This window comes from Colias philodice, chromosome 9 (genome assembly GCF_061535455.1).
Source record: "Colias philodice isolate Cphi_HAF_F1 chromosome 9, ilColPhil1 Martin Lab GWU primary, whole genome shotgun sequence".
Taxonomy (NCBI): domain Eukaryota; kingdom Metazoa; phylum Arthropoda; class Insecta; order Lepidoptera; family Pieridae; genus Colias; species Colias philodice.
The window spans coordinates 11,767,726-11,786,715 of record NC_143094.1 but is presented as its reverse complement, the minus strand read 5'-3'; the positions used below and the strand labels follow the sequence as shown (position 1 = coordinate 11,786,715).

Genomic DNA, 18,990 nt, shown 5'->3' with positions numbered 1-18,990 from the left:
TTTTAGTATTATTTTCGAAATGGCAGTTTTGGTAAAGGTTACCATATTATTAATGTTTCCTTCGATATTACTTCAATGTTCTTTTGATTGATTTTTAAGGATTTTCGTAGCATTGTATGACTGTATTATCGATAAATTTATATATCAATATTTATGATTACTTATTTTTAAAACCATGATCTTTATTTGGTTATATACTGACGTACTTAGTGCTGTAAGTGATAATTATCATAACTTTAAACAGTTATTATCTCCATTCAAGCACTTAAGTGTAATTAAAATTTTACCTTAAACCGAAAGCTTTCCGTAGCGATTCTTACATTTTTTTTAATTGCCAAAACGTGAGGCAAAGATGTTAATTATCATAAAGTTATCACCTTCGCTTTAAGAATTTTAATTTTGACGAAGATTAATTTGGGAAATGGTCGAAAGGTCTGACTTTTTATAGCAAATTCTAAACGTATTGTAGGTAATCATATAAGAACAAGACATTTTTCTCGTTATTTATTTTTAACGCTTTTCTCATAAAAAGTATTTTAAAATTAAGCATTCAAAGGATACATAATAATAAAAAACAATTAAGTAAAACCTAAATACATTAGCTTAGTTTTGCGAACACCAATAAGTCTACAAAGATAAATCTATACTAATATTTTAAAGCTGAAGAGTTTGTTTGTTTGTTTGTTTGAACGCGCTAATCTCGGGAACAACTGGTCCGATTTGAAAAATTCTTTCGGTGTTAGATAGCTCATTTATCGAGGAAGGCTATAGGCTATATACCATCACGCTACAACCAACAGGAGGGGAGCCACGGGGGTGAAACCGCGCGGAGCGGCTAGTCATTCAATCATTCAATATTCCTACCCCATATACCTACTAAGTTTTATTGCCTAAAACAAAATCTTACTAAAGGCCACACAAGTTCATGGTATAGCCAATTTCATTCAATGCTCTTTTAATTGAAGATAACGATTTTATACAGCCTTTATTCTCAAATTTTATAGTCCCTTTTATAAAAGCTATTAAGATTTATTACCAGACATATAGATGCAAATGTTAGATATACCAAAACAAATGTTTTGCATTCATGATTTACATTAGTGGTTTTTGTAAACATCATTTAAATTGATATAAAATATATTTACATATCTAATGAAGAATAACTATAGAAAGAAAACCTACAAAAATAAATGAAAGAGTATCTAACTGAAATGTTATTATTTTCAGAATCATTGAAATTTAAGATAGGTATTTTATGGAGATTCGATGGGGGCTACTTGGAGTATGTATTAGCAAATAGGTACATATATACTCTAAGGGGGGCTAGTTCAAAACGTAAGTTCCCCAGTATGGTGATTCACAATGGACTTTCCGATCGGAAATGTGATTAGAATTTAATTTATTACAGAAATAATTAATTAATAGTTTAATATTTCCATAACTCTGAATAGGTTCATTAATCGGAGATGTAATGGATATTGTTCCGTTTGGAAAGTTACGTTACTAGTCAGTAGTCTCGAAAAGAATCGCGAAGTTCATGTTTTGCCTCAAAACAGAATAAACGATTTTGCTCGACTGGGCACTGCGGGCACTGCCGTTGGTCCCAAAATGTTTTAAAATATCAAAAATTTATTCTAAATTCTTATACCAAAACATATAAAATTAAAAACACATAACTTAAATGTTCCAAAAAACGAATAGCTGGGTTAATTATCGATCCATTAAAGATTCATTTGTGAATCATCAGATGGCAATAAATTTATTGATACAATAAAAATAAATAAATAAGGACGTGACTGAGATTATATTTTGTTAGATGTATTATTAGGTTATTAGGTAGCAGGTATCTGCTCCGGTAGTAAGACAAAGCAATTGAAATAATGTATCCTTTCCAAGTTCCTAAATATTCCGCTTTTTTAATGATTTGTGATAAATATTATATACGGTACGGTAAAAAATATAAAAACAATTATAGGTAACACTTAAAAAAAGGCTTTTCCTTTTCTGGAATTTTCTATATTTAGTGTGACATCTTTTTCTACCATCTCTTTGGGTACCTATACAGTGATCTCTACTTATTTCATGAGGATCAGGAATTCTGATCTCAGGTTAACATAATAATTTGTTTCCTCATCTAAAGATCTGTAAATTTCGAAACGATGCGAACATAAATAATTATACCTAATTAAACTTTAAAATATCGTACCGCGTCTTTTATTTGTAAAGTAAAAAACTGAACTTTCCTTTTCTGGCCCTCCCAATGATTTATAGGCCCGCTAATCAAAACACTTGTTAATAATGAACTTACAATTATCCACGTTTCATTGTAATTACAGTGTATTTAAAGTATGAGATATTATTCCGATATCTGTGGAGTCTTTCGAAATGTGCGGATAATTGGGTAGTGTGTTTTGTGGCTTATGCGTAATGTAAAATGAGTTTTATATGAATTGAAGATATAATTGATAACTAACTGATTCACAAAAATTCATCTGCTCTGAAATCCTTCATATTTTATTTCGTTACACTTATATTATTTACTAGCTGCTCCGCCCGGTTTCACCCTGTTGGTTGTAGCGTGATGATATATATACTATACCCTATAGCCTTCCTCGATAAATGAGCTATCTACACCGAAATGAATTTTCAAATCGGACCAGTAGTTCCCGAGATTAGCGCGTTCAAACAAACAAACTCTTCAGCTTTATAATATTAGTTTGGATATATTTACAAAGATTCGTGCTTATAGATGAACTTTAGAATCACAAGATAATGTTCGCTTACTAAAGTTTGACGATAAAATTAGTTCCCCTTTTTTATCTGTGAAAATAATAGTTTTATTTTATATTTATAGTTGAATATAAATTGTAAATATATAAATAACAATTAAAGATTCAGAAATAAATAAACCACATTGTATTATAAAGCAATAGTGACGAAACAAATACGTAGAAAGGTTTTATATGTATAGCAAGATATATTAGTGTACGTGATACGATTGCACATGGCCGATCTTCGCTACCTTGTGTTTAATTTGATGATCTTAATTCTCTTATATTCAATAGGTACTCATTAACTTCATATTAAATATGACAAAGGATTATTGTTGCATACGATTTGGGAATGAAGAGCATTATTTTCTAGCAATCAAACCTCATAATTATTTTAAATACGAAAGTTTGTATGAGTGAAAAATGCCTATATAATTAACAAAAGCTACAAACGACCATGGCCTGGAAAGCTATAAATGCTATTATCCCGGTACTACGGGAAAAGCTAGTCAAGGATACATCGCATGCTTATCATCAGACATGCTAGGACTAACATAGGATGTAATTTGTCGGTTGTCATTGGTGCAGTGTGCACGCGGCATTATACAACAATCGATCAATCTTTTCGCCATAAAATACACGCTTTATTACTCTCAGTAACACGCGCCTTCTTTTATTTTGTTGCTTTCGGTGAAAATATAATTGAACACGTATTGAATGCTGATGAAGATAGCGCTTTTGGATTTACCCTTTACGGTGTTTTAAATCAGCGGCTTTTCGTGGCAATTAAAAAAGGCAAAATGTGTCGCTTTTGGCGACACTAATTGTGGTTTGATTGATGGCTTCGTGCTGACGCGACGGCGTGATTGTAACGTGTTATTAAGGGCATTTCCAAAGTACACTGGAAAAGTACACGGCGTTTTCCTTGTATTTGTTCAAGGAATAGTGGTTTTTGCTTTCTTTTTATCCATTGTATTTATTATGTATAACTCATTGCCTAATGCTGCAGGGTACCTAACAAGTGTGAATCATGTCACGATTACGTGGTAATAAAAAGTGTTTCTGGTTGAATCATTTTTAGTCTTAAGGATGTTACCTATTCTATATGTATAATATGCAACTGCAAGAACTACACTTGTAAGAAATGTTGTAAACAAACAATAACGAATGACAACAGTGCTCTAAAAATAGACTTCAAAAACGATGCTACTCTATCTACCTGTATAGGTATACCTACTACCTCGGAAATTGTGCTGAAATAATGTGCATTATTTTGGAACATAACAACCTTAACGTCAGTTAATTCTCTTAGGATATAAGAGTCGGTAGTTTATAGTTATATCTTATTGCGAAATTTGTAAACAACCGGACAGTGTGATTCTGTGAATATTATCGAATAGACTGTTACAAGAAGGCCATGATTTGTTGACAACATATCAACATAAAGGTCAGCCCGCTCACGAGTTTTCAAAGAAATCGATCCATTTCGATGAACGTCAGTGAATTATTGAACTTCAAAAAAGGACAGCATCACTTTGTTAAATATGCATATGATTGATATTTACATTTCCTATACATGTTACTTATTATTGTTTTGAACGCAATTTTAAGAGAATGTCACGTTGAATGTGTAAGTTATTTACACAGATTATATTAATTATTTACGCAGAAATTATTAAAGTTTTCTGTAATATTATCATCAATTTTATCGTTTTAAATTACTTCTTGATGATTTAAATTGCAATATTTTTACAACATTTTATTATTGCTTCCACCTCGTTCACCGATAGTTAACCAATTTTTTGATTAAAATATCATAAGTAGAAAGGTATTAGAGGCGAAAAACACTCCGGGAGCGGTACGTTGAAATATGGCTTATTAGCTAGAATGGTTGTCTCTTCTTCACTCCCGATTGTTGAATTAGGTATGCCTTTTTACTTAGACGTCTAATCATGTATGCAGTGTGCCATTTTCGAAGATCGAATGTTGTGTTGCTAACCTACCTACATCTATTTTTTTTGAAATATAATTGCGTTTTACATTATCCCAAAATCACGATCACGATCAAGATAATTCCAAATTCAAACCCAGAAGCTGTACCATAGAGTATAGACTAATGACGTATTGAGTGACAGTATCAAACAGAAATGTCAATTGGGACCAGTTAGAGCTCGCCGGCCATGACATTATCTCTGCTATAGATTCCGCTAACATGAGGGCTCATGATTTGGCCAGGTTTCCTGTTGAGGGATTGCATTCCTTGTTATAACTAACAAAAAAACTGAAATGAATGCCTTCTCCTTTCTTGTATTTAATATGATAATTGAAAAGGTAATTGATAATGAATAATTCAAAACAACGAAAGTAGGTATTGGCTCATCTTTGAATTTTAAACAGAAGGATGGTAGAGGCAGTTTTATAAGTCGGAAAAAGGTTGACAGTGTTGGGACATAGCGGGGCAAAAAGATGAAATAAGAAGAGCCTTTTCTTGTTCTATATAAACTTTTATTACCTATTTCAAAAGATAAGCAATTAAGATAAAATCGAATAAATTCATCAAAAGTGTGAAACATGAGATTGAAAGGATAAACATATTGAAAACAAGTAAAATATTTAAAAGTGATTAATTAGTCAATGTCAAGATCTGCGATCAAAAATCGTGGCAGCTGTCGAATTGTTAACTTATTTACAACATTTTATTAGACAGGGTCGTAAAATTAACAGAAATGCAAATATTGCGTCAGTTATAAATTTTCCTTTATTAATTATACAAATTAGATTTTAAACATTTAGATGAAATTATTTAAATTAATACCCATCGTAAAATGGAATTATGCAAATAATTAGTATCTAATTTTAGGTGACACGTCACCATATGCATGGTGACTAGTAAAGGGGTTTGGGTTCGCGGCCAGTGATAAAACTTGGATATTTTAAAAGAGCAATATATTGTAAGCAAAAGTTATTATGGACCCAAATCTCGAAACGTATTAGGAACAGAGATATTTGGTTTTGTATTATTCATTTACCTAGAATCTAGATGATTTATTATAAGATTTTTCTGACAAGTTTCATCTATGGCCGCGAACCCCCTTTAAATGCCGGTTACGTATAGATTCCATAAGTAGAAGTTAAGGTGATGAATTAATTTTTCTAACATTTACGGCCCTTTTCAAACCTTCGTAATTTTTATATTATTAAAGTTGTCGTGATGAAAATTCTTGACAAGAAAGTTCAATAGTAACACAATACGTCTACCGTTTTAGAAACATGATTCCATGATATTTTCTCGATAGAAAAAAAATACAAAGTTATCATTGTTATTTTTTTTTAATCTCTGGCATCTTCAAAATAACAAACGTAAAGTTACGACTTTTTGGATATTAACTATAAAATATACAACCTATACGTCTACCGTGTTAGAATTTTGAAATATGCGATGGTTTTGAAATAAACAAGAAATACTTGAAATTAGCGCGCGACCAGCCAATATAGCGAGAGCCGCCCTGTACCTTCCTACCCCGATCGCTGCACGAGTCATTCCCGCTACGGCCGTCACACGGGGAACTTGTGTCGCTCGCGCAATCGTAAAAAAGGGTGACAACACGATAAGACAAAATGAGACAAATGGGGACAATAAAGAAAATAAGAAGAAGAAACATAAAGGTTGGAGGAAAAAGAATGCTTACAATTGGAACAAATTAATGAAGTAAGTTGGTTTTATTTTAAATTTGATGATAATTGTATTATAGACGATGTTTGATATGTACCCCTGTTTTAAGTACATAACGAATGTGTAAGATTTTTTCATTTATAGCATAAATAATCTGTTCAGAAATCCGGAATCCAGAAGGAAAATAAACCCACTGATTGTTCACAATGTGAATCCACTCCTTCGTAAGTACCTTTATTCAGTCAAAAATGTATGTTATCAAAGCTCTACTGGTTTAATCGCATGATTCCATTTTTAGCAAAAAGCAACAAAGTGCAAAGAAATAAAAAATCATGGTGAACTTAGTGGAAGTATGGCGGACATAATATGGAACAGGAGCTCATTGGAGTAGTATTATTTATATTTAAAAAAAATACGAAATAATTTCAAGAATTACATTTCTTAGAAGGTGGTAGATAAGTATGTTGTATAAAGAATTTGATGTTGATATTTATTTCATTTATACTTACTACACCTGTGCGGGAAATTGCTTAGTAATAAAACAGGTTTATATTCATATTTACATAGTAATGTGAGTTTTCATTTCGAAAAATTTTGTGTAAGTATATTAAATTGAGTTCCTGGGTGATCTGGAAACACAATTGGGCCCGGAAGATGGCGCTGCAGTCACTCCTCCTAATGACATGAACCGATTTGAATGAATATTTGTGTGCACATTTCATTTTTGTGGGATGATTGGTTGATTCTACTAATATTATGTATTTTTGTTGTTAGAAAGTAAATTTAATTTAATGTTTATAATACATTATTATTGGTATAAATAAGCCAGTGTTCGTCTCACATTGCTGTACCTGCCTACCTACCCTACCAGGGCCTAACTTTGTTCTGGCTATTTTATTTTGATTATTTGTAATGAATAATTACAATTATAATAGAGTGCAAAAAATAAATACATGCGTCAATATATTTTGTGTTTTTTTTTAACAATTTTTTTATTTAAAAAAATATCATTCCGACCGCGGCTTTGCCCGCGTGGAATTAGATTATATCGTGAATCCTGTCTTATCCCACAGAAGTGTTCAGTTCGGATAAAAAGTATCCTATGTGTAAATCCAGGCAATTAGCTATATTTTATCAAAATTGGTAATGTAGTCTTGACGTGATTAAGTAACAACTAACAAAAAAATATACAAATTAACATCCAAAGTTTCGCATCAGTTTTACTGTATTAGTGATATCTTCCACTCTTGACTTTGACTGAGAAGAATTAGGGTTTATAACTTCTTTCAGAAATATTACCTTTCATTTCTGGGCATGTCGTAATATCTACGTCAGCATCAAATTCTATCTAAATCCATTCAGTAGTCCGCGTTATTGAGTACCATTTCATTTTTTCAGAGTAACAATATTTTTTGTTATTTTAAAGATTATTTATAACCTGTATTATTTTGTAATAAAATAAACATTACGAAATAATAATAATTATTAATAATGTCTAAGTAGTTGTTAAAAAGAAGATTATTTGTTTATAAGCAAGAAAATAAAACCAATAAATCAACAATTAAATATATGTATAACAATATTATAACTGTATGACGACTCCATACATGTTTGTCCCGAATCGGCCAGCGGCAGCGCGGCGAGTTTGCAAGAATGACTTCGCGCACACCCGCGTTCGCGATAGCGAGCTATTAGAGTTTAGACTCCGCCCGCCAAGCAGTAGATTTTTTTTTGTGTATCGTCTTAATGTCACCAATCGAGTGCCGACTTGCGTTGCATTTAATATGCATACGATCTAGATTCTAGACTGATGTGTGGCGCCAAGTATGTTCTATTGTTTGAGTTATTTCATAATATGTAACGCATCGAATAGTAAATATGGGAAATTTACCGTACAGCACCACACAAGCGCACATTTTGTCCATACCACCGATAGTTTACGATCTACGAAGGTTCCCTTTAAAAGAAGCTTTTTATCGTGCTACAGAAATTGGAAATCAGCTTCTGCATGCAGTGTTTCCAACCAGTTACGATTAGGGTATCTCCAAGAAAAGAACGCATGGCTATAAAGAAGGCAACCCAATCGCTATTCCCCTGGTATTGTGCGAAAAAGTGGGTGACAATACACTTACTACCAGCATTGACTCGCCTGCTCGTTTGTCTGTTTATTTACCTATCTATTTACACTAAAAAGAAGTACAATATCTCCCATTCTCTTAAAATTATTTAAGTTTACAAACAATAAATATATTCTTGCGGTAAATGTACGATATTGATTCCTCAATTACCCTATATTTAATGCGGTAAGCATAACTTTAAGGAGGATATTATCTCGAACATAAACACTCAAAAGTTCAAGTGGTTTCGGACCTTCAAAGTTAAAACATCTGCTAAATCAGCCGCTATCTTCAAGGAGGACAATTTCGTTCATAATAAGAGTGAATAAAAGTAGCTTTCCACCACGGCTTTGCTCACATGCTTCATATTACGCGTCAACGATTCTCCAAGCAATTTTCTATACCCACTTATCTCCTTAATATTTTATTTGCCTTTATAGTACCAAAAGAAAGAAAGAAAGAAGGTACCTCCAAAAAGAGGTAAGGTCGATAAACTGTCGATTAAAATATACAGAGTAACCACGTAACTAACTATATAACATTCATTAATGAGGATGCATATTTAAAAGCTATTAATTAAAAAATAACAAGCCGTTTTTTCCTTTAAAAATAGAGTGGCTGACTCATATTATTCCAAAACAACGTTCCGTTTGCATTAAAAAGCCCATAAACAAACAACATAATCCGTTATCCTAGAATAAACATGCGATATTTGCCTTCATTAAATATCAAACAGTCATCGGCAAAGCATACATTTTTATCTCAAAAAGTATTATCACAGTATTACAATATCTATATAATATACCTATAGGAAATAATATTGTAATACTGTGGTATTATTATGTGCAACTTTTGAGATGAAAATTGGTACTTGTCTTGACACATTATATGGGTATTGCGAAGACCCTTTTCCATTTAAATAACTTACAAAAACCGTACAAATAATGAATGATTTTTATGACGGTAATTTTCGAACACGCGACTTGTAGAATGAAATATTTATATTGAAATTTACCTACAATCGCTTTTTCGTAGTGATTTGTGATATTTGCGATACAGTATCAAGATTATTTATTTTTGTCATTGTGTAATTGAATAAGGATGTAATTAACAAGATATAATATATGCTTATTCTTATATTTATTCAATATATTTTAAATCTGAAACTATTTTAATATTAATTTTAATAATTATTTAACTATTAAAATTATAATTCGTAATTTATTTAAATTCCTATAGAGCGATTATGATGTGATGATTTTAATCATAAACTTTTACAATTTTATTAGTAAGCTGGTCCACTCAGAGCGAGCAGCCTCGCGAGGCAGTTTCCGCTCGAGGCTGCTAGGTTGGAAGTTGAACGTGGTACGGCCACAGATTAGATAATGGCTGTTTTCCAATTACAGAGCATAATGCGACTCAGTGGCGCACAATGCCGAATTATGCTGATGCTTAATTGGAACATGAAACGCACCAGCAGGTTGCGCTAAGTTCAGTGTTGAAAAAAAAAATATTTATAGAGTTAGCAATAACCTCGGTACGGCCGAGCAAAATGGCGGCACACGCGTTTTCCCGCGGAAAATGCTTAGTCTAGGGTGCGCACTGCGCGTTCTGTTTAGACCCGCCAATTGACTAAAAATTGACTTAAAGCTAATTTGTCTAATGTTAGTTTTCTAATTTACATTTAATTAATAGTTAAAATGTTAAATGATACATTTAGGTACAGACATTTGATGAAATCCTGTTATAAATCGATGTTTTATGATATTTAATTTGAAACCATTGTGATTGAAAATTATATGATTGGTGCCATAAACAGTTGTAAAATTATATTGCATTTTAGATTGATGCATATCAATGAATTTGGAAGATCCGTGCACAGTAGCTGAGCACGGCAATTAGTAAAATAAATTAATTAAATTGTGCTTATGATTAATGTTTGTTTTTGTTATAAATTTTTATAAGTCGTTTGCATTGATTAATTAAATTCATATTTAGTTATTTATAATTGTAATTAATCATAATAAACGACAGATTTGAGAAATAATCTGCTAGGGCAAAGATTTGATTGAAATAAAAATAATACTTTGTAAATCCTAGAGTTAGGTATTTTGTTCTTATATAGAACGTTTCCATCATTTTATAGTAGCTTTAAGGTGCTTTATGTTACATAATTGCCACGTTTAAATTCATAAAATATTTAATTTGTGTTTCATTCGTTCGATCATAATCATGTATCAATTTTCAATTTAATGTTGTACTCCAATGATTTTATTAATACGAAGCAGGTATGCTAAGTAAAATAAAAAGGATTAACACGGCGACAATTTACAAAAAAGATTTATGTCTCTACCGAAAACATTCCTGCATACAATAAATAACTACGATGCAGCGATAGCTCGTTTTGTTTGCGCGCGCCAAAAACACTGCATTGCACATGCGCATACAGAATCTCCTTATTATGGCAAAAATTGAATCTTATCTTCGTCAACATAAGATTTACCGCTTCATTTTTACCACTGTCGCGTTAAATACAAAATAAACAATTTTATATCTTATATAAATAATAATAAAGTTTTATTTACTACGGTGTTATGTTGCGTATTTATCTAAAGGCTACTTTTTGCCGCCTGAACGCTTGTAAGGGATTAATTCAATCAATATGCGGTAGGCTTGATATTTAAGAGAAAGGTCGGTGAAACAATGAGGTGTAATAAATTTTAATTGTACCTATTTTATATTTATCGCTCTTTGTATCAAAGTTTAAAGTTTATCTTGATCTTCTTATTGATTTACAGATATTTCGTAACGCATCAGTCGTAAAATTAAATGAAAATGAAATTAAATTTCTATAAGTCCCGCAATTGAAATACCCTTACAATAGCTTTTTAATGTGGACCTTGCCATCAAATGTAAAAAAGATTGTTAAACATTTATGCAAAGAAATATAAAAGGGATATTATTGCTAATGTTAAGGCAAAGTAAATAAATCTTCACCAGTGATTTAAATGCATATATGAAGTGTAATAAATGTTGTTGAGATCGATTTTGCTTCCCATCTCAGCAGGACATAGAAGGCATTAAATTCACTTGAACTTTTGATATAAAGTCTTTTAACTTTTATTGGTTTTGTATATGTTTAAATTGATTAATTTGTACGCAGTTATAAATGTACAATAGAAGGATTAAAATATGTATTTAAAGCATTTAATCTACGTGTAGGCACTGAAACATCTTGATTAAAATATTTTATAAATGTAATTGAACATTTAGGTGGCTTTTGATTAGAACATGATGTATAAACAAAAAACACATGACTACAGATTTATATAGACGGACCTAGGCTGTTAGCTAATATGCGGTTCCTTACAGAAAGCTTACAGAGCGAACAGAGTCTCGAAGCACGAGCAGTCAGTTGCTATAGCTCGGCTGAGGAAAATGCAGAGCCTCGTCCATACTGACCGAGTTGCTTCGCCTATTTTATGTCAAATAAAGTGATGATAGTAGTTACCTAATTTATAATTATAATTACTAACTAGTTTTCTTATCAAGTAATCTCATATTTAATTCAATTTAACAATCAATTTACTCATGCTCTTCCGTTGACAAATTTCAGTGATTAATTTGTACCCATAAACATGAGGTTGATTCAAAAAATATATGCATAAAATGAATATTAATTCGAAATTTAATGAACGTTAATCTGAAACAATTTATAAGAGAATATTGATAATAAATAATACGAAGTGTCTAGTCGTCCGCTAAACGGATGAATAAAATAAATTAGTCGTCCGATTACCGGATGAATAAAATAATTTAATCGTCCGATTACCGGACGAATAAAATAATTTAATCGACCGATTATTCGGATTAATAGATAACCTTTTAACACTAAAGCTAGTTGGGTTGGACTAAAGCAAAGGGGGCGCAGGACTTAGAAAATTTTTGATGGAGTTGGTGTCATTATAACACCTATTTATTATTATTTTATCGTAAAGATTACGCTAATATAAGCATGTTTTATAGGAACAACTTTTCTCTAAAATCAAAAATGGCCGAGATATTCGCCCTTAATTCGTTAGGTTAGGTTTAGGTTAGGTTAGCCTTTAGGTTAGGTTAGGTTAGGTTTCTTAAAAAAAAACTACACAGAAATAGGAGCCCCGCGAAGCGGGGCTCCGTCGACGCGCAAAAAAAAATCAAGTTTAGGTTAGGTTAGCCGTTAGGTTAGGTTAGCCGTTAGGTTAGGTTAGGTTAGGTTTCTTAAAAAAAAAACTACACAGAAATAGGAGCCCCGCGAAGCGGGGCTCCGTCGACGCGCAAAAAAAATCAAGTTTAGGTTAGGTTAGGTTAGGTTAGGTTTCTTAAAAAAAAACTACACAGAAATAGGAGCCCCGCGAAGCGGGGCTCCGTCGACGCGCAAAAAAAAAATCAAGTTTAGGTTAGGTTTCTTAAAAAAAAAACTACACAGAAATAGGAGCCCCGCGAAGCGGGGCTCCGTCGACGCGCAAAAAAAAATCAAGTTTAGGTTAGGTTAGGTTAGGTTTCTTAAAAAAAAAACTACACAGAAATAGGAGCCCCGCGAAGCGGGGCTCCGTCGACGCGCAAAAAAAAAATCAAGTTTAGGTTAGGTTAGCCGTTAGGTTAGGTTAGGTTTCTTAAAAAAAAAACTACACAGAAATAGGAGCCCCGCGAAGCGGGGCTCCGTCGACGCGCAAAAAAAAATCAAATACCAACGTGTGCCCTCCTCCCCCCTCCTCCCACCACAAAAAACCTACATACGTGCGGCAGTTCTCTAAAGAAACCCCGATAACCTAACTATATAGATAAATAGATGTTATCGGATGATTAAATTATTTTATTCATCCGGTAATCGGACGACTAATTTATTTTATTCATCCGTTTAGCGGACGACTAGCTTTGTCCTAAATAATAATCATATAGTTGATGACAGCGCGGCAATGGTTCACTTGTGGAGTCGTTGCGAATCGTGTAATGTGAAATTGGGTGATTAATCATATCATCCCTCATAAAACTATGGATATAAATTGAATAAATTAATACTAACTATATTATTATTGGAACGAAGTTCCTTATTTATAGGCTTTTTGGACTTTTTTTGATGTGGTGCAAGAAGTCACTAAGTGTCTATACTTATATGTAAGACCCAGGATAAAGACGAAATAAAATATAGCTTTCTATTAGTGAAAAAAAGGGCGTGTTTGCCGAGCACAGGTGTCAGAAGTGAAACTTCTTTGGCAAGCTTCAAAGTTCAAAGATACCGTCAGTATAAATTGGTACCTATTTAAGTTGCGTTGAAAAACATACTTTATTTTTAATGTTTTCAGTATATTCCAAAAAGGAAACATCTCAAAATAATTATAATCGAGCACCAAATCCTGACATTTTTCATGACTCAAGAAGCGTTAGCGATTAGCTATAATTCACCAAAAGTGAATCATTTCTCGGAGTCACGATGCGTTTTGTCACCGTCACGGCCCGTCACCTTGCGTGGACGTGTGTTATTTACATATATATACGATTGTCTGTCTGTCAGTGCAAAAAGTGGCCCTGTCCGCTTACCGAATTACACGCCCTTTTCAATCAGATGTGAATGGACGAATACGGGTTGTGCAACTTGTTGAAATTCTTTAATTATCTTCTATTTTTTATGGGTATTCGATGGATTCCGAAGAGGTTGAAATCGATACCCGTTTAATATTTAACAATATGAATATTGAAATAAATATAATGTGGGTGTATACTGTATAAATATATATTTAATCACACAATCAGAATACATTAATAATATATCAAAAAATAATTGTTATAATATTCGCAGATAGACTCTCCTTTTGGAATTGGAACCAATTAAAAAGCAAATAAATAATGCACCTGCCAGTAATGCCTATTATGTACTTACTTTATAAATATTTTATTATACACTTCCGCAATTAGACTAGAGTAGATAATTTTTGAAACAAAAAAAAATCGCAGTCGGATGAAACCCATTACAAAAGGAGGGGAATATGATGAAAATAAAAGGAAAAATAAATTACGGTCAATCTGAGTTCGGGAAGTGGGAGGGGGGAGCTTTTAAGAGAAAAAAATGGTTTCTCTCGATTTACGACAAAACTACAAGTCCTACGGAAAAAAGTTCAATGGCAAAGTTGTAGGTAATAAAAGGATCTACAACTTTTGTATTAACAATTTTTTCACATAACCTCAAAATTTAGGTGAAAAATTAAAAAAACCAAGTTTTTGGTTTTTGATTTTTATCTACTTCAAAATTTATTCTTTTTCTACGAAATTTGGTGGAAACTTACTTTATTATGTCCCAAATACACTGTAATTTATTTGATTGAAAATATTTATTTTTTCGCCTTATTTTGAATTAATACCAAAAAAACAATCTAATTTTCAATCGAAAAGTCACCCGTCAAAATATCAGCTTTTTTCAAAAACTTGGGGTGCCTTTTATTCATTGAAATCTCTACTTTCATATGGTGTAAAAAAAATATACACCACCATAGTAAATGTTCTCAGGAAATGCATACAAACAGTGTGAAAATTAGCTTTTACTAAATCAGGCACACTTCTCGAACTACCTGAAATGTTTTTATCGACATCATTTTGCTTTTGAATATGCTTTAAAATATTAAACTTAGAACAGATAATTATTTTTCTTATGAAATATTACCGAAATGCCGATACAAGAGAAGATATAGAGTTCGAGAAGTGTGCCTGATTTAGTAAAAGCTCATTATCACACTGTTTGTATGCATTTCCTGAGAACATTTACTATGGTGGTGTTTATTTTTTTTACACCATATGAAAGTAAAGATTTCAATGAATAAAAGGCACCCCAAGTTTTTGAAAAAAGCTGATATTTTTACGGGTGACTTTTCGATTGAAAATTAGGTTGTTTTTTTGGTATTAATTCAAAATAAGGCGAAAAAATAAATATTTTCAATCAAATAAATTACAGTGTATTTGGGACATAATAAAGAAAGTTTCCACCAAATTTCGTAGAAAAACAATAAATTTTGAAGTAGATAAAAATAAAAGACCAAAAACTTGGTTTTTTGAATTTTTCACCTAAATTATGAGGTTATGTGAAAAAATTGTGAATACAAAAGTTGTAGAACTTTTAATTACCTACAACTTTGCCATTGAACTTTTTTCTGTAGGACTTGTAGTTTTGTCGGAAATCGAGAGAAACCATTTTTTTCTCTTAAAAGCTCCCCCCTCCCACTTCCCGAACTCGGATTGAACGTAATTTATTTTTCCTTTTATTTTCATCATATTCCCCTCCTGTTCTAATGGGTTTCATCCGACTGCGATTTTTTTTATCTTTTCATTATTTTTAAAGGCTTCTACCCCAGTCTAAATAGTTAACGAAAAAATATGGTTTACTTGAAAACAAATAATTAATAATTCCTTAAAATATACAATCGATGTATTTTTATGCAATATTGTTTTAATTAAGTTATTATGCTCAGAAATGTGCTACAATGATATTTTAATTAAAAAAATATGAATAAATTTTAAGAGGAATGAATACAACGACAATTTATTTGAAATGTGTTGAGCGTTGGACTTATATCGCGTAATTATGCTAAGGAGTCCTAACATCGCAGATCTTGATTTTTTTTAAGTCAATGACATGTGACATTTAGGTTTCACCTTTGATGACACGACAGCGACAATTTTTTTAATGGTTCGGACAAGTAGGACTTACATTGTAGGATTAGAGAAATAAATTTTTGCTTGAAATCCTTGGGTACAATTTTAAGGCTCAGGCATGTTTTTAGCTTCATTTTAATATTAGTTTATGGTAGAGCAAGCAATTGCTCTTCTCTTGACCGCCTCCTTGGTACAGTGATTCACGCGTGAGCGTAGAACCGAGGGATCCTGGGTACGATTCCTGATGGAGACAAAGAAAAAAAAGTCTCGGTCTGGCTGGATTACCTGTCCCCGAAGAAAATCGATCAGTGAAACAGATGTATGGATAATGCATCTGCGCCGTACCCCACTTGGGGACACGGGACTTCACTAGAGCAAGCAAAGAAGCAAATAGACCACCTTATGTTAGGCGGTCGCCAGTGCCCCTCACAAACACAGGTGCTTGGAAAGCCTTGTTTTTTTTTGAAGGCATATTGTAATTAATAAACAACTCGTAATTGTTTGATAACACATAACCTTTAGTCATTGGCAATTCGAGCTTCTCGACGATGAATGCGGTCTAGAGGAAGGAGATGATGAAGCTGAAATCGGTGGGATCTCTCGAGCTTCTAAGCACTGTTTGATATTTGTACAATATTTATTTTAAGAATTTAGGTCATAAATTTTACAGACAATACAACTCTGAAAAATATAAGACACATTTAGTAAGAGGATTAAATCTCAACGTGATATAAAATTTACAATCAATAAATAAAGAAAAAGCTATAATTGATTGATTTTTGTTAAATCGATGCCAATATAATCAAAACAACAATGTAATACCACACCCCGGACACTCCATACAAAATGATCGTTTTGACAGTCACACTGTAGAGACTGCAAATGTGTGTGTTAACGCTTTATGGTTGGCACATTTGTGACTAGCGTAAAAAAAAATTCGCTTTTTTCTGATGAAATACCTCCGTAAACAGCACAATATCTAACCATTTTCTACGAAAAACGATAATCACAAATCCAAAATAATAAAATTACTTTAAGTCAATTTGATTAATGTTGTCAATCTTCGTTGCGTATCGTCCTTGCAGAAAAATATGGCCCATTTTATGTCTGATCGCGAGGGGGTGAGGTAAGTTTAGTTTTGGCGGGAGGCGGAGAGTGTCCGTTCTGTAGCGTTTAGCTACTATTATGTATTCTGTGGTAATACATCAAATCAATACAGCTCTGACATTTGGCGATTGACGAAAATAAGTCAGTACATAAAGGTTAATGCAATTAAACTAATGCTAATAATGCTCAATAGAATGCTAAATAGATTCATTTTTTATCAGATAATCTCATTCAATAATGCTGGTAGGTACCACGTATTAAAAAGGGATTTGCATATTAAATTATTATTTGCGGTCTAAAAAATATTGTAGCTAGAGTTTTTATGAATTAAATGCATGTTTGACATTACCTGACACACTTGTCTGCAAGCCAGGTATAAGTTTCGTCAATATTTTTTTTTCCGGACTGAGCCGGAGTCACATACGCTACAATAAAAAAATGTGTGCGTGTACTAGTGTACACACGTAAGAAGTGAAACTTCTATGAGCTTATTTTTCAAAAAATTATTTACTATATGCAACTTTACAGAAATACGTCGAATTACGCGTGGTAGGGACTAGGGATAAGCAAAAAATGGCGCGTAACGGAAAAATGTCACGCGTAACGAAAAAATGTTACACTAAATTTTTTTCCAACCCCGATAAAGAAGTTTCACTTCAAAAATTGGCTTTCTTGGGGGCAAAAATACAGGGCATTATATATAGTTTACTAAAAATAGTCATAAATTAACTCAGCCCGGTTGTTGAACTGTTTATTTATTCTTGTTTTCTCGTCAAATGGACTGCGTTTAGCGAAAAGCTTACATATGCAAATGCGGGACCAAACTGTTTGTGGACCCGGTCATTGGCTTCAATGAAATCTGAATCTTTATAGTTTTATTTTGATTTTTCCTAAAATATTATTAGTATTTATTTTAGGTGAATAATTCAAATGTTTGTAAGGTTTGATTATTATAATCTTATGTTGACATTTTCTAAGAATTTTACATTATACATATTAAGGCGAAATGGCATCCAAAACAGACTTTTCGAGCCCACGGAGAATCAATTTTTTTCTTCAAAAACTACGGATTTCAATTTTTTTATTTAACGAACAGAAAATAGTTATGATTGAATTCAATAAATGACTGGTTGGTAAGACAATTATGAAAAAAAAAGACTTCAGTTTATTATAAGTACCAAAAATCATAACTTAAGCAAATCTCATCACACCTCTAGAAACGTAACAATAAAAACGTAATTACCCTGTTTATAAAATTTCACAGTAAAAAGCTGTCAATGCGAAGATAATTAAAATTCCACCAGCAAAAATTATTCCGCTTATGTTTAATTATATCTGTCCGAAAATTTTAAAAAAGTACTTAATCAAAGCGCCAGTATTTTATTCTTATTAAGGGCGTATTCAGAAAGAAAGCTTGAAACTTATAAGCGCTTATAAGCGCTTATCGGCGCTTATAAGCGCTGGTAACCCGCGCAGGAAAATATATGAACATGCGCTTATAAGCGCCGACAAGTTTGTTGAAACTTGTTGAAACTTGTTGAAACTTGTCGGCGCCTATCAGCGCTTATAAGCGCATGTTCATATATTTTCCTGCTCGGGTTACCAGCGCTTATAAGCGCCGATAAGCGCTTATAAGCGC

The 18,990-nt window shown here is 32.4% G+C and overlaps 3 protein-coding genes across 4 annotated transcripts in view; 2 read left to right on the top strand and 1 right to left on the bottom strand.

The window, feature by feature from the left end:
* Nucleotides 1-18,990, bottom strand: part of LOC149486155 (SH3 domain-binding protein 5 homolog) — a 243,113-nt gene that overhangs the window by 44,404 nt on the left and 179,719 nt on the right. The window lies entirely within an intron of this gene.
* Nucleotides 1-18,990, top strand: part of LOC149486173 (uncharacterized) — a 49,809-nt gene that overhangs the window by 5,239 nt on the left and 25,580 nt on the right. The window lies entirely within an intron of this gene.
* Nucleotides 4,984-6,855, top strand: LOC149486174 (uncharacterized). The gene is made up of 4 exons (XM_089698554.1): nt 4,984-5,006; nt 6,247-6,480; nt 6,607-6,668; nt 6,743-6,855. The coding sequence occupies exons 1-4, from the start codon at nt 4,984-4,986 to the stop codon at nt 6,781-6,783; spliced, it is 360 nt and encodes a 119-aa protein (XP_089554680.1). The 3' UTR covers nt 6,784-6,855.